The 15,602-nt window shown below is 43.0% G+C and overlaps 2 protein-coding genes across 3 annotated transcripts in view; one reads left to right on the top strand and one right to left on the bottom strand.

Moving 5' to 3' along the window:
- commd8 (COMM domain containing 8) overlaps positions 1-15,602 on the top strand; it is a 201,074-nt gene that overhangs the window by 6,209 nt on the left and 179,263 nt on the right. The window contains exon 5 of one of the 2 annotated variants that reach the window (XM_062033894.1): positions 4,611-4,666. In XM_062033894.1, coding sequence (XP_061889878.1) covers positions 4,611-4,655 — 45 coding nt within the window. In that variant the 3' untranslated portion in view covers positions 4,656-4,666. Of the gene's footprint in view, positions 1-4,610; positions 4,826-15,602 lie in introns of those variants that run through there. The other variant, XM_062033893.1, reaches the window with a different exon arrangement.
- The window catches only part of gabrb1 (gamma-aminobutyric acid type A receptor subunit beta1), a 61,535-nt gene continuing 54,942 nt past the window's right edge, over positions 9,010-15,602 (bottom strand). The window contains exon 9 of the mRNA XM_062034720.1: positions 9,010-13,719. Coding sequence (XP_061890704.1) covers positions 13,378-13,719 — 342 coding nt within the window. The 3' untranslated portion in view covers positions 9,010-13,377. The remainder of the gene's footprint in view (positions 13,720-15,602) is intronic.

The following is a 15,602-nucleotide window of genomic DNA, read 5'->3' as shown; positions in this document are numbered from 1 at the left end:
GTGCAGAAAACATGATTTTAACCAGCTGAACTTTGTAGATATTATGAGAAAGAAAAGTCCCATCACCATAAAAAAATCTAAATTACACCAATTTTAATCCATTGCAAAGCATGATGGGAAAACTCTCTCCACACTTATCAATGTTTGAGTTTTAGCTGCTTGCTATTTCTGATTGATTGAACTTTTGCATACTCTTAATACTCAATTATGATCATTATTAATTATATGTCCATTGTATCAATATAATATGTAAACACACACACGGGTATATACATCTCCAGCCCACCAGAGTTTACCGACATTAAACTAGAACTAATGAATACATGCTGCCACCTGTTGGTGTGCTTGAGAATTGTTAGTGTTCCACCATGACATGACACCATTGTGATGTGGTGGTGCATAAGTTACACATATAACTCATGTTCACACACCATTGTGATGTGGTGGTGCATAAGTGAAATATATAAGTCATGTTCACACACCATTGTGATGTGGTGGTGCATAAGTTAAATATATAAGTCATGTCCACACACCATTGTGATGTGGTGGTGCATATGTTAAATATATAAGTCATGTTCACACACCGTTGTGATGTGGTGGTGCATAAGTTAAATATATAAGTCATGTTCACACACCATTGTGATGTGGTGGTGCATAAGTTAAATGTATAAGTCATGTTCACACACCATTGTGATGTGGTGGTGCATAAGTTAAATATATAAGTCATTTTCACACACCGTTGTGATGTGGTGGTGCATAAGTTAAATATATAAGTCATGTTCACACACCATTGTGATGTGGTGGTGCATAAGTTAAATATATAAGTCATGTCCACACACCATTGTGATGTGGTGGTGCATATGTTAAATATATAAGTCATGTTCACACACCGTTGTGATGTGGTGGTGCATAAGTTAAATATATAAGTCATGTTCACACACCATTGTGATGTGGTGGTGCATAAGTTAAATGTATAAGTCATGTTCACACACCATTGTGATGTGGTGGTGCATAAGTTAAATATATAAGTCATTTTCACACACCATTGTGATGTGGTGGTGCATAAGTTAAATATATAAGTCATGTTCACACACCATTGTGATGTGGTGGTGCATAAGTGAAATATATAAGTCATGTTCACACACCATTGTGATGTGGTGGTGCATAAGTGAAATATATAAGTCATGTTCACACACCATTGTGATGTGGTGGTGCATAAGTTAAATATATAAGTCATGTTCACACACCGTTGTGATGTGGTGGTGCATAAGTTAAATATATAAGTCATGTTCACACACCATTGTGATGTGGTGGTGCATAAGTTAAATATATAAGTCATGTTCACACACCATTGTGATGTGGTGGTGCATAAGTTAAATATATAAGTCATGTTCACACACCGTTGCGATGTGGTGGTGCGTAAGTTAAATATATAAGTCATGTTCACACACCATTGTGATGTGGTGGTGCGTAAGTTAAATATATAAGTCATGTTCACACACCATTGTGATGTGGTGGTGCATAAGTTAAATATACAAGTCATGTTCACACACCATTGTGATGTGGTGGTGCATAAGTTAAATATATAAGTCATGTTCACACACCGTTGTGATGTGGTGGTGCATAAGTTAAATATATAAGTCATGTTCACACACCATTGTGATGTGGTGGTGCATAAGTTAAATATATAAGTCATGTTCACACACCATTGTGATGTGGTGGTGCATAAGTTAAATATATAAGTCATGTTCACACACCGTTGCGATGTGGTGGTGCGTAAGTTAAATATATAAGTCATGTTCACACACCATTGTGATGTGGTGGTGCGTAAGTTAAATATATAAGTCATGTTCACACACCATTGTGATGTGGTGGTGCATAAGTTAAATATATAAGTCATGTTCACACACCATTGTGATGTGGTGGTGCATAAGTTAAATATATAAGTCATGTTCACACACCGTTGTGATGTGGTGGTGCATAAGTTAAATATATAAGTCATGTTCACACACCATTGTGATGTGGTGGTGCATAAGTTAAATATATAAGTCATGTTCACACACCATTGTGATGTGGTGGTGCATAAGTTAAATATATAAGTCATGTTCACACACCATTGTGATGTGGTGGTGCATAAGTTAAATATATAAGTCATGTTCACACACCGTTGTGATGTGGTGGTGCATATGTTAAATATATAAGTCATGTTTACACACCATTGTGATGTGGTGGTGCATAAGTTAAATATATAAGTCATGTTCACACACCGTTGTGATGTGGTGGTGCATATGTTAAATATACAAGTCATGTTCACACACCGTTGTGATGTGGTGGTGCATATGTTAAATATATAAGTCATGTTTACACAGCCTTTCCCACCCATGGTGTGATTCATCAAAAAGCCTCACAGGAAGTTAATAAATGTGGTACAAAACATTGTAAAAGTGTCACACACAATTCAAAATGACAACATTTAAACTCGGCGCACTTCCTCGTGTTTGACGCATTTGAGCTGCTTGATATTTGCGATGGATTACAAAACCGTAGGAAGGTCGCCAGGTAAGTCAAGAAGGTAGGAGTGGTTCACATACTCTTAATATTCCATGTTGTGTCGTTTATACAAACCCCGTTTCCATATGAGTTGGGAAATGGTATTAGATGTAAATATAAACGGAATACAATGATTTGCAAATACTTTTCAACCCATATTCAGTTGAAAAGACTACAAAGACAACATATTTCATGTTCAAACTCAAAAACTTTGTTATTTTTTGTTGCAAATATTAGCTCATTTGGAATTTGATGCCTGCAACATGTTTCAAAAAAGCTGGCACAAGTGGCAAAAAAGAGTGAGAAAGTTGAGGAATGCTCATCAAAGACTTATTTGGAACATCCCACAGGTGTGCAGGCTAATTGGGAACAGGTGGGTGCCATGATTGGGTATAAAAGTAGATTCCATGAAATGCTCAGTCATTCACAAACAAGGACGGGGCGAGGGTCACCACTTTGTCAACAAATGCCTGAGCAAATTGTTGAACAGTTTAAGAAAAACCTTTCTCAAGCAGCTATTTCAAGGAATTTAGGGATTTCACCATCTACGCTCCGTAATATCATCAAAGGGTTGAGAGAATGTGGAGAAATCACTGCACGTAAGCAGCTAAGCCCGTGACCTTCCATCCCTCAGGCTGTACTGCATCAACAAGCCACATCAGTGTGTAAAGGATATCACCACATGGGCTCAGGAACACTTCAGAAACCCACTGTCAGTAACTACAGTTGGTCGCTACATCTGTAAGTGCAAGTTAAAACTCTACCTTGCAAAGCGAAAACCGTTTATCAACAACACCCAGAAACGCCGTCGGCTTCGCTGGGCCTGAGCTCATCTAAGATGGACTGATACAAAGTGGAAAAGTGTTCTGTGGTCTGACGAGTCCACATTTCAAATTGTTTTTGGAAACTGTGGACGTCGTGTCCTCCGGACCAAAGAGGAAAAGAACCATCCGGATTGTTCTAGGGTGAAAGTGTAGAAGGCAGCATGTGTGATGGTATGGGGGTGTATTAGTGGTCAAGACATGGGTAACTTACACATCTGTGAAGGCACCATTAATGCTGAAAGGTACATACAGCTTTTGGAGCAACATATGTTGCCATCCAAGCAACGTTACCATGGACGCCCCTGCTTATTTCAGCAAGACAATGCCAATCAATGTGGCTTCATAGTAAAAGAGTGCGGGTACTAGACTGGCCTGCCTGTAGTCCAGACATTGAAAATGTGTGGTGCATTATGAAGCCTAAAATATGAGAAGGGAGACTGTTGAACAACTTAAGCTGTACATCAAGCAAGAATGGGAAAGAATTCCACTTCAAAAATGTGTCTCCTCACTTCCCAAACCTTTACTGAGTGTTGTTAAAAGGAAAGGCCATGTAACACAGTGGTGAACATGCCCTTTCCCAACTACTTTGGCACGTGTTGCAGCCATGAAATTCTAAGTTAATTATTATTTGCAAAAAAAATAAAGTTTATGAGTTTGAACATCAAATATGTTGTCTTTGTAGCATATTCAACTGAATATGGCTTGAAAAGGATTTGCAAATCATTGTATTCCGTTTATATTTACATCTAACACCATTTCCCAACTCATATGGAAACGGGGTTTATACGTCACATTGTCGTGGTCAGTTGTTCAGTCTGTCAGCTAAAGCTTGTTTTATTAACACTTCTACAAACTGACGTGTCTCTGGTCGTTTCCCACAATGTTGTAAATACTACGTTTGTTCTTTGCTTGTGGCATCGGGTTGAAAAAGACGTGACAAAAGTATCAAGCAAATGCTGTGAATAGCAATTTACTTGTGATTTCTTTGGTATTTAAAAAAAATGTGCTTAATTCAAATTAAAAAAAAATCACTTTGTCATTATGCGGTGTTGTGTGTAGAATTTTAAGGACAAAAATGAATGTATTTCATTTTGGAATAAGACCGTAACATAACAACATGGCACAAAAGTGAAGTGAATACTTTGTAGCCCGGCTGTAGATTAGCCATTGTTGCTCAGTTAGGGACTAGACTCTTACACGGACTAAAATCCCTTGGGACCTGTATGTTCTTCACAGGTGGTGCTACAGTTGACAAACAACGACAACGTTGTACAGTACTGATCCTCTTCACAGCGTGGCAACATCAACATGCCATGAAACAATGTTTGTTTAGCCATGTAGCTACTGTGCACTTCCTGTCTCTCTCACTATTGTTTTTAATATAAACATTTTTTTTAACCATGTAGAGGAAAATTGTGTTTTAAAAGAAATAAAAAATGTTTTCTTCATTAGTTTTCGTGGCAGTTTCATCTTTTTATCACACACTACTTGACCCAGTATTAGGGTTGTACGGTATACCAGTACTAGTATAGTACCATGATACTAATGAATCATATTCCGTACTATACCGCCTCTAAAAAGTACCGGTCACCTGCTCCCCCGTCGTCATCACGTGGTGACATCGCTGGTTTTATGAGCAGAGGAGCATGTTGGGCAGCGCACACACACAGAGTACTTACAAGCAGACACAGTGTGTAGACAGAAAAGGGAGAATGGACGCATTTTGGTGTAAAAAGTCAAGATAAAGGTGAAGTTATAACACTGAAACACCCTCAGGAAGAGGTGTAGCGGCTTATGTCGTGCCCCAGTCTGCAGTGTTTTAGCTACTTCTAAATCACTAATCTTCGTCTCCATGGCGACAAATAAAGTACGTTTATTAGAAGTAACATTATCACTGGAGGACGAGGAATAGCTAAACATGCTTCACTACACACCGTAGGAGGATACAATAGCTCACCGCAGTCACAATGTAAACAAATGCCATGGGTGGATCTACACCTGACATCCACTGTAATGATACCAAGTACAGGAGCGTATCTAGTCGATACTACTATGATTACATTGATATCTTTTGGCATCACAACATCTTCTTTCGGCTTTTTTTAAATGTATATATGTGCCTGGACACATGAGGACTTTGAATATGACCAATGTATGATCCTGTAACTACTTGGTATCAGATTGATACCTAAATGTGTGGTATCATCCAAAACTAATGTCAAGTATCAAAGAAGAGAAGAATAAGTGATTATTACATTTTCACAGAAGTGTAGGTAGAACATGTTAAAACAGAAAATAAGCAGATATTAACAGTAAATGAACAAGTAGATTACTACTCCATTTTTACAGTTTGTCCCTCGTAATGTGTACAAAATAATAGGTGTATAAATGACACAATATGTTACTGCATAGACTAATTAGGAGTCTTTGTTTGTTTACTTACTACTAAAAGACAAGTTGTCTTTTATTTAAGGACTAAATGACAATAATAAACATATGTTTCATGTACACTAACATTTTGTTTACAATAAAGACAATAATGACATTTTTTGTGGTCCCCTTTATTTAGAAAAGTACCGGTACCAAAATATTGGTATCGGGACAACACTGCTCGGTATACAGTATTGTCTTAATTTCACACTCGTCACGGGTAGGGTATACCAGCATTAGAATAGTACCGTGATACTAATGAATCATATTTGGTACTATACCGCCTCTAAAAAGTATCAGTACCAAAATATTGGTATCAGGACAACATTAATCATAAGTATAAGTGTCGTATTAATTTTAAAAATTAAAAATAAAATGTAACCTTTTATTTTTTTAGACACTGCGAAAAGTGTATATTTGAAATCAAGACCAAAAGTGCTTACCTTTGACAAGAATGTGATCTTAGACCAGTGGTCTTAGATAAATCCATACAGTGGTACCACAACCATGAGATGCACCCAAACATCTGCTAGTGCCGGCAACTTGAGTTTGAATCCTTTTTCCCGCCATCCTGGTCCTCACCGTGGCGTCCTTGGGAAAGACCCCTCACCCACCTTGCCTCTAAGGGGTCGTGGTCAGCGCATCGCATGGAAGCTTTCGCCATCGGTGAGTGAATGTGGTGTGTGATAGTAGGTATAGCACAGCGCTACATGCACATACAGACCATTAAGCATTAGCTTGTAGCGAGAGATAGACACAACTTTTGTTTTTCACCCAAAGGAAGGAAGAACGTGAGGGGGAAGGATGGTGCTGAGGAAGGTGGTGGATGAATCAGAATCAGAAGAGGTGTTATTGCCATTGTTTGAGAACGGGTTCACAAACTAGGAAACACATAGAATAGAATAGGTCATAACATGAGCTGTAACTGAGCTATCAGATCTTGTTATTGTTCATGTGCCTGATGGCCGAGGGGAAACAACTGTTCAGGTGGCGGGAGGTGTGGGTCTGGATGGAGCGTAGTCTCCTGCCTGAGGGGAGAGGGGAGAATAGTTTGTGTCCAGGGTGAGAAGAGTCAGCTGTGATCCCACCCACACGCCTCCTGGTCCTGGAGGGATGGAAGCTTGCAGCCAATAACCTTCTCAGCAGCACGTACCATGCGCTGCAGTCTATGCTTATCCTGGACTGTGGCGCCGGGGAACCACACGGTGATGGAGGAGGTCAGGATGGACTCTATGATGGCTGAGTAAAACTGCACCAACATCTCGGTCGGCACCTTAAGTTTCCTCAGCTGCCACAGGAAGTACATCCTCTGCTGGGCCTTCTTGATGAGGGAGCTGATGGTCGGCTCCCACTTGAGGTCTTGGGTGATGGTGGTGCCCAAGAAATGGATGGAGTCCACGATGGAGACGGGGGTGGGAGAGTCAATCAGGGTGAGGGGGGATGGTGGGGCTGTGACTTTCCCGAAGTCCATGATCATCTCCACTGTTTTCTGGGCGTTCAGCTCCAGGTTGTTGAGGCTGCACCAGGACGCCAGCCGGTCCACCTCTCTCCTGTAGGCGGTCTCATCGCCATCCGAGATGAGCCCGATGAGGGTGGTGTCATCCGCAAACTTGAGCAGTTTTACTGACTGGTGACTGGAGGTGCAGCAGTTTGTATACAGGGAGAAGAGCCAGGGGGAAAGTACACAGCCCTGAGGATTACCAATGTTCATGGTTCGACTGTCCGAGACAATCTTCCCCAGCCGCACGTGCTGTCTTCGGTCCGTCAGGAAGTCATTGCTTCAACTGCAGAGGGAGTCAGGCACGCTGAGCTGGTAGAGCTTGTCTCGTAGCAGTCCAGGGAGGATGGTGTTGAAGGCAGAGCTGAAGTCCACAAACAGGATCCTGGCGTAGGTTCCTGGGGAGTCCAGATGCTCCAGGATGAAGTGGAGGGCCAGGTTCACTGCATCATCCACAGACCTGTTGGCTCTGTAGGCGAACTGCAGTGGGTCCAGGAGGGGGGCGGTGATGTCCTTGAGGTGGGGCAGGACCAAGCGCTCAAAGGACTTCATGGCCACAGACGTCAACGCCACCGGCCTGTAGCCATTAAGTCTTGTGATCCGTGGTTTCTTGGGGACAGGAACAATGGTGGAGATCTTGAAGCAGGATGGCACGTGGCATAGCTCCAGAGAGGTATTAAAAATGTCAGTGTAGACAGGAGCCAGCTGATCCGTGCAGTGTCTGAGGGTGGAGAGGGAGACACCATCCGGCCAGGGGGCGTTCCACGTGTTCAGCTTCAAGAACTGCTGGCATACATCCTCCTCTCGGAGGGAGAGGGCCTTTGATGAAGTCCTTTGATGTTCTTGGAGTCCTTTGATGTCCTTTAATGAAGTGCTGGAGTTGCTGCAGAGTCATTGGAGCTGAACTGTTCCTGTAGACGGTTAGAGTACACAGATTTAGCTTTCTCCACTTCCCTGCTGAAGTGGTACTTCGCTTCCCTGAAGGTACTCCGGTCCCCGCTCCTCCGCGCAGCCTCCTTCTTCTTGCGCAGCTGTCGGAGCTTGGGTGTGAACCAGGGCTTGTCGTTGTTATAACAAGCCCTGGTGCGCGTTGGAATGATGCGCGCCTCATTGAACTGTATGTATGTAGGTCACAGTGTCCGTATACTCATCCAGATTGTCCGTGGCCGCTCCAATTGCCTCCCAGTCTGTCGTCTCCAAACATGGGCACAGCTCCCCCACAGCCTCAGCGGTGTACTTCTTAATGGTTTTCATAACAGGTTTAGCCAGTTTCAGTCTCTGTTTCTATTTACCATTTACACACTGTGACAACTTCACTGCTTTTGGGGTTAGTTTGTATACATACTGTACATATAAATTATGATTAATCCAATTGTGTCGGTAGTCAACTCATAATTAATCACAATTTATCTCTAATTGGTACCCATCAAGCGGTATGTCAAGAAGAGAGTGACATCGACTCCCTGATTCACCATACGAGTATTTGGAACAAGGACATGGGGATGTCATTGGAACTAGATAAGTGTGGGCGGATGACACCCGGAGATAAGACCAGAAGGGTTCCACCCCAAGTCCAGCATCCTGAGGGTCTACACAAAGTGGAGAGTGGGGTGGAGGACTCGTGTCACAGGAAACAACATGAACATGAGATGAAATGCATTTCTTGTGAAGAAACCGACGCTGTACAGACTGAAGACACTGCCAGAATACATTTGGTGCAAATTTAATTGACATTTTCATTTGTTTATTTATTTTTTTTGCGAAAATATCAGTGTTCCAGTTTAACCTTTATTCTGTGTATGTAATGATTTTCGGAATCAAGCAAAAATGACAGTTGAAAAGCAGTAACCTGCGCATGCAATAAGCACAATCTTAACGGAACTATAAATATGCGGTTGTACTGTAGATGACCACAATGTATCCCATCAGACATACAGTATTTACAGTTGTTGCATGCATTGTAATATGTGAGAAAACAACAAGAGTGTAGTTGCTCAAGCAACTGAAAAAGTTCGTCCTCGCAGGCCTCCGACTGAAAAAGTTTAAGGAAAGAGATACTATTGTTCCTAAGTTCTGTGTTATTATAAACACACTAAATGCAAAGTGAATGAAAGAAATAAGAGTCTTAAAATAGTTTGAACTAATAACCAAACAGGACAATCTGCAGCTGATGTAGCAGACGTACTGTATGACAACTCTAATGGTGGGTGATACCATGGCCCGATACCACTTTTTCATGTGTCAGATATCCACACTATATCTTCAATACCAAATGAATACTCTATTATTGTTTGGACACCAGACACAGCAGCACCTTTCCAATATTGAAAATGGAGTGCAACTTTTGGCAAAGGTTTAAATCTGAGTGGTAAAACAAAGGATACAAATATAGCAAGATTTGAACTCGTGAAACCGAGTTATTAACGTTTCGTGTTTTGTGGCGAACCGTTAGATCAAAGTTTGGTGCCATGCCACGCCCACATCCTGTCATTTGCAAAACATTAATTTGTCATCACCCATCAGTTTAGTATCTGTCCCTGATCACCTAAAGTGCAGAAACGACAGTTAGATTGGTGATGGCGTGGTATAGTTTTCGTCGTTAGGCTCCACCCACTACGCATAGGTAGGAACAGGTACTGACCCATCGGGCACTTCAGGGTGTCATCGTCGCCATTTCTACCAAATAAGATCAAGATCTGGATTTGTGGAGCCGAGTTATCAACGTTTCGTGTTTTGTGGCAAAGTATCGGACCAATTTTTGATTATGATCAATTTATCATCGCCTCATGTGTAGTATCTGTAATTGTACCCACGACTCACTTGGTCAAAGTCTCTAGGAGTTTGTTAAAGTCCCACCCCTTTTTTTCGCCAAAAAATGGCCAAAAACATCGGGGCAAAGTTTGGCGCCATACCACGCCCACATCTCATGGCGTAAGAAATATATTCCTCTATTTATCATGGCCTATAAGTGTAGTATCTGTCATTGTAAGCGCTACTGATTCGGTTAAAGTCTGTTAAAGTACCACCGAAGAATGGAAGACACAAAACCAAGATGGCCAACTTCCTGTTCCTTTTCAGGTATGGGATCCTGACACTTTTATGTGGTTCCCGTCATGATAAACATCTCCTGCCATTGTTGTGTCCATAGGTGATACTGGTAGGAGGGGCTAATGTGTTCTGATTTTAAAGGTGGCGCTAGGGATTTAGAAATGTCGTTTTCAGACCTTCAAAATGTAACATTTTTCGCCTTTCCTGACACGCCTGCAAAATATGGGGACTTTGTGTACATGTTAAGGGCCTCAAAAAGGCGCCCAAACAGCAATTTCAATAGGGCTCTTGCTGGGGCCCTACTAATTCCAGTATCCAACACACTTCAAGTGCCCTATACCTCAATGTCATAGCAAACAAACAAGTTGCTATCCATCCAGCCATCCATTTTCTACCGCTCTCTGGGTCACAAGGGGGCTGGAACCTATCCCAGATGCACTGGGGCAGAAGGCAGGGTCCACCTTAGACGAGTCAAACCCACATTGAACCGGTTCTGTCTGCTGACCAATGACCCTCCCCAATTCCACGCAGACTGCAGCTCAGTCTTCAGTACAGTCCATCCCACATTAGTTAGTGTAGACAATAAATGACCTCAGTCTGGGCAATTCAATGGGCTTTCTCAAAAACCGTCCACATGGGGAAATAGAATACAGTAGGCTTTTATTGTCATTTCACATTAAGGTGCTAACCACGACCCATCAGGAGCAGTTACGTGTTCAGTGTCTTGCCCAGGGCCACCTCAACATGACCTCAAACAGCCAGGATTAAACCAGGAAACCACTACAAATACATCTCCTCAACCCTCTATCTCAGCACAGGCACACCACAGGGATGTGTCCTGAGCCCAATGCTCTTCTCCATTGTCACCCATGATTGTTCCCCCTCAGACCCCACTAACACCACCGTTAAGTTTGCCGATGATACAGAGAGGCGATCCAGTACCAGACTGATGTCTGACAGAGAGTGGACAATAATCAGGTTCCTGGGCAGACCTTTCATGGAACATCGGCTAGGGAAGACCTAGCAGGAGAAGGGACCGCCTGTGCTCACTAACTTCCACAGGCCAGTGACAGAAAGAACTCTGATGTGCCGCTGCAATGTGTGGTTTACCAACTGCCCTCGAAAGAACAGAAACAGGAACATGCTGCTCTCACTGACTTCTACACTGGCCGTGGAAAGCAACACAAACGGACTAAAAAAACCGCTTCTGTCCAAGGGCGAGAGCCACCATTCAACTGACAAGCCGAACTACGACTGTGGGATGGATAGAACTTAGTTTATGTGTCCCACTGATTGATACCTTTATATTTTTACATTAGGCTGTCTAGTTGTCATTATTCTTTTTTAAATGATGTTCCGGTGCTGCTCAACTTGTCTGTCTGAAAGACGTCTATCCATCCATCCATCCATCCATCCATCCATCTTCTTCCGCTTATCCGAGGTTGGGTCACCGGGGCAGCAGCCTAAGCAGAGAAGCCCAGACTTTCCTCTCCCCAGCCACTTCGTCCAGCTCTTCCCGGGGGATCCTGAGGCGTTCCCAGGCCAGCCGGGAGACATAGTCTTACCAACATGTCCTGGGTCTTCCCCGTGGCCTCTTACCGGTCGGACGTGCCCTAAACACCTCCCTAGGGAGGCGTTCGGGTGGCATCCTGACCAGATGCCCAAACCACCTCATCTGGCTCCTCTGGATGTGGAGGAGCAGCGGCTTTAATTTGAGCTCCCCCCTGATGGCAGAGCTTCTCACCCTATCTCTAAGGGAGAGCCCCACCACCCGGCAGAGGAAACTCATTTCGGCCGCCTGTACCCGTAATCTTGTCCTTTCGGTCATAACCCAAAGCTCATGACCATAGGTGAGGATGGGAACGTAGATCGACCGGTAAATTGAGAGCTTTGCCTTCCGGCTCAGCTCCTTCTTCACCACAACGGATCGATACATCTGAAAGACATGACAATCCAAAACTTCATTCATTCATATAAAAGCATACAGTAGGTAAGGGATTCATATGGCTCGTTCCTGGGTGGATATCGCATGAGAGGAAGAGGCGGGCGGTTAATCATTTGGCAATGCAGTCTGCTGAAATGATGGAAAGCGCCACGCTGTGGACTTGCCACAAAACGAATTTTAGGGGATTCAACACTCTACTGCCATCTGGTGGATAAGCCCGCCTCCCCAATTCATGTAAACGGTGACGGGTGGGGCCGTACGAATCCCCTTCATACTGTATCTATACAGCAATAGATTATGGGGACGGCGTAGCGCGGTTGAGCGAGTGGCCGTGCCAGCAACCTGAGGGTTCCTGGTTCAATCCCCACCTTCTACCAACCTCGTCACGTCCGTTGTGTCCTTGAGCAAGACACTTCACCTTTGCTCCTGATGGGTAGTGGTTAGGGCCTTGCATGGCCATCAGTGTGTGAATGTGGAAATAGTGAAAGTGCTTTGAGTACCTTGAAGGCAGAAAAGTATAACCCATTATATACTGTAACTGTTGTTGTGACCCCCCTTTCACAATAAAGAATCGACGACATTGGACCATCTCCGGTCAGGTGGTAGACACTTACTGTATGTCTGGTAAAAAAAAAGAAGCATGGCTTAGTCAGTGTTAGTAACGACTGCCAGGCCAGTCAAAGCACCTCAAGTAAACATAACATTTTTCCAGTGAGATGAACGTTACCCTGCAGTTTTTGCGCTGGACTTCCTTTTCTTTCCATCTTTACCCTGAAAGAAAGTCAAAGCGGTCTTCTGTTAACGTGCACAAAGCCAGATGGCAGATAACTGGGTCACAGCTCCTTTTCATCTATTTGTACACAAAACACTTACCTCCGTTTCTATGCATGTTGCGGTTGGATTCAAAGTATGATCCTTAATAAATTATAGCATATATATTATATACATTATTTACATAAATACTGCATAATTAATAGTATTTAATCTAAAGGAGTCCATGTTCCTTGCCCCAAAACAGGCTTTTTATAAGCACAAAGTAGAATCCCGTGTCATTCCTGCCACTCAGACTTCCCATCGCAAACCTAGTGGACGTAGTAAAGCCAGTAGACCAGATTGAAAAAGGTAAATGCAATGGGGAAAACAACACGTGACCACTTGTCTATGGAATTGACATCTGTAAGGTCTGGGATCTTGACTTTGAGTTGTGAGGCTCTCCTCCTTAGTTGGCCCTTCTTGTGGCCCACCGGCCTCTCAATGGCTGGTCGTCCATACAGGTCTCGGCTGGTCATGGGCTTGCGGTACTGTATGGTGGCTCTATCGTAGGAGAACATTGGGGCCCGGGGGTCGTTCAGAGTGCCAATGATGTCAGCTCCCCCCATGTCGCCCGTCAGATTGGTCAGAAGGATGTTTCCATGGGCATCAACCTGAGGATGGAGATCGGTTTCAGTTATTTGTTCAACTGCCAATGACAAAAATTCAGTTAAAAAGCAAACTTGGGAATACAATTTTTTAAATGGACTGAATTAGGGATGGTTTTTGATTCCTCTTTTCCATGTCAGATACTGATATCCATTCTGTAACATCACCTTCTTTTCTTGCTATAAAATAGATCGGAAAGTATTCAGACCCCTTTACATTTTTCACTCTTTATTTCATTGCAGCCATTTGCTAAAATCAAAAAAATAAATTAGATTTCTCATGTTTGTACACTCAGCACCCCGTCTTGACAGAAAAAAACAGAAATGTAGACATTTTTACAAAATCAATAAATAAAAACTGTACGTATTCACACCCCTGGCTCAGTATTGAGCCAAGAGTCTTCTAGGGAATGATTCAACACGTTTTTCACTCCTGGATTTGAGGATCCTCTACTATTCTTCCTCGCAGATCCTTCTGTCAGGTTGGACATTGAACATTTGTGGACAGCCAGGATGCTCAATTGGGTTTAGGTCAAGGCTCTGGCTGGGCCAGTCAAGAATGGTGACAAGAGTTGTCCTGAAGCCACTCCTTTGTTATTTTATCTGTCTGCTTCGGGTCTTGTTAAAAGGAGAACCTTGGGCCCAGTCTGCACTCTGGAAGAGGTTTGTCTTCCAGGATATCTCTGTACTTGGCAGCATTCATCTTTCCTTTAATTGCAACCAGTCACCCTTTTCCTGCAGCTGAAAAGCAACCCCATAGCATGATGCTGCCATGTCACCACCTTGTTCACTGTTGGAATATATTGTGCGGGTGATGAGCAGTGCCTGGTTTTCTCTATCAAGATGCGGTGCTTAGTGTACTTTAGTGAGAACTGAAATGATTTATTTTGATTTTAGCAAATGGCTGCAATGAAACAGAGTGAACAACTTAAAGGGGTCTGAATACTTTCCACACCCACTATAATGTTGATATTATGAATGTGGCGTCAACGCAGTTAGGTGAGGTACTACGTGGTACCTCCCCGAAATGCGGCCGAGTCCTCCACCCTCTACTCCGCATCAACCGTAGTGCCTTCGCGTAGCTCCTTGATGAGCCCGAAATACTTCCGTGTTCAACCCCGCCATTCCCATCCCATTTTCATACTGCTTGTCCCTTTCAAGGTCGTGGGGGTTTAATTTAACATCACTTCAACTTGAAAGGCAGATTGTTTATTCAGAAAGATTCCCATTGGAGTCTTCTTAGCGGTCAAGTCTGCTCCTCACGATGATGGAGGGTGTGGTGACCAGACTGTTGCACTCCAAACTGCGGCAGCAAAAAGAAATTCAATTTTGGAGTCTAGATTAAGTTAAGAATTTCAAACTTTAAGATTGAAAAATAATCTCTCCACCCCCCCGCCCCTTCCAAAAGTACACACGTTTATCCTTTCAAAACAATCTCTGTTTAAACCGCTATTTTTGTCAAATAAACTTCATAGACCGTAGATTCACAACATTAGGTACACCTCCAATGAAAATGCTGCTTTTCCCAGCATGCATCTCACTGCATGTCGCTAGGGTACGCCTACCTCCTTACAAAATGTTTTCATTTTGTTTTTATGTCAAGCAATTTTGATACTTTTTAATCAAAGTTGAATTTAAAACAGCGCTAAGTAACTTTTCAACCTTTCTCAAATATTTTCATAACTTTTGGGACGATACGTGGACTTACAACTAGTTGAATGACACCTCTGTCATGGCCTGAGGGGTCTGTATGGCTTTTACTGGCACGGAAGTCGACGCCAACGCCTGTGTGCCGCCAGAAAACAAAAACAAGAACGCCTACGTGCAATTACTGCTGTCATGGCCGAAGCACCAAAACGACCAAAGAAATGAAAAGTTTTGTCTGAGGA

The sequence above is a fragment of the Entelurus aequoreus genome, linkage group LG23, assembly GCF_033978785.1.
Source record: "Entelurus aequoreus isolate RoL-2023_Sb linkage group LG23, RoL_Eaeq_v1.1, whole genome shotgun sequence".
In the NCBI taxonomy this organism is placed as follows: domain Eukaryota; kingdom Metazoa; phylum Chordata; class Actinopteri; order Syngnathiformes; family Syngnathidae; genus Entelurus; species Entelurus aequoreus.
This window is presented reverse-complemented; position numbering and strand designations above follow the sequence as displayed.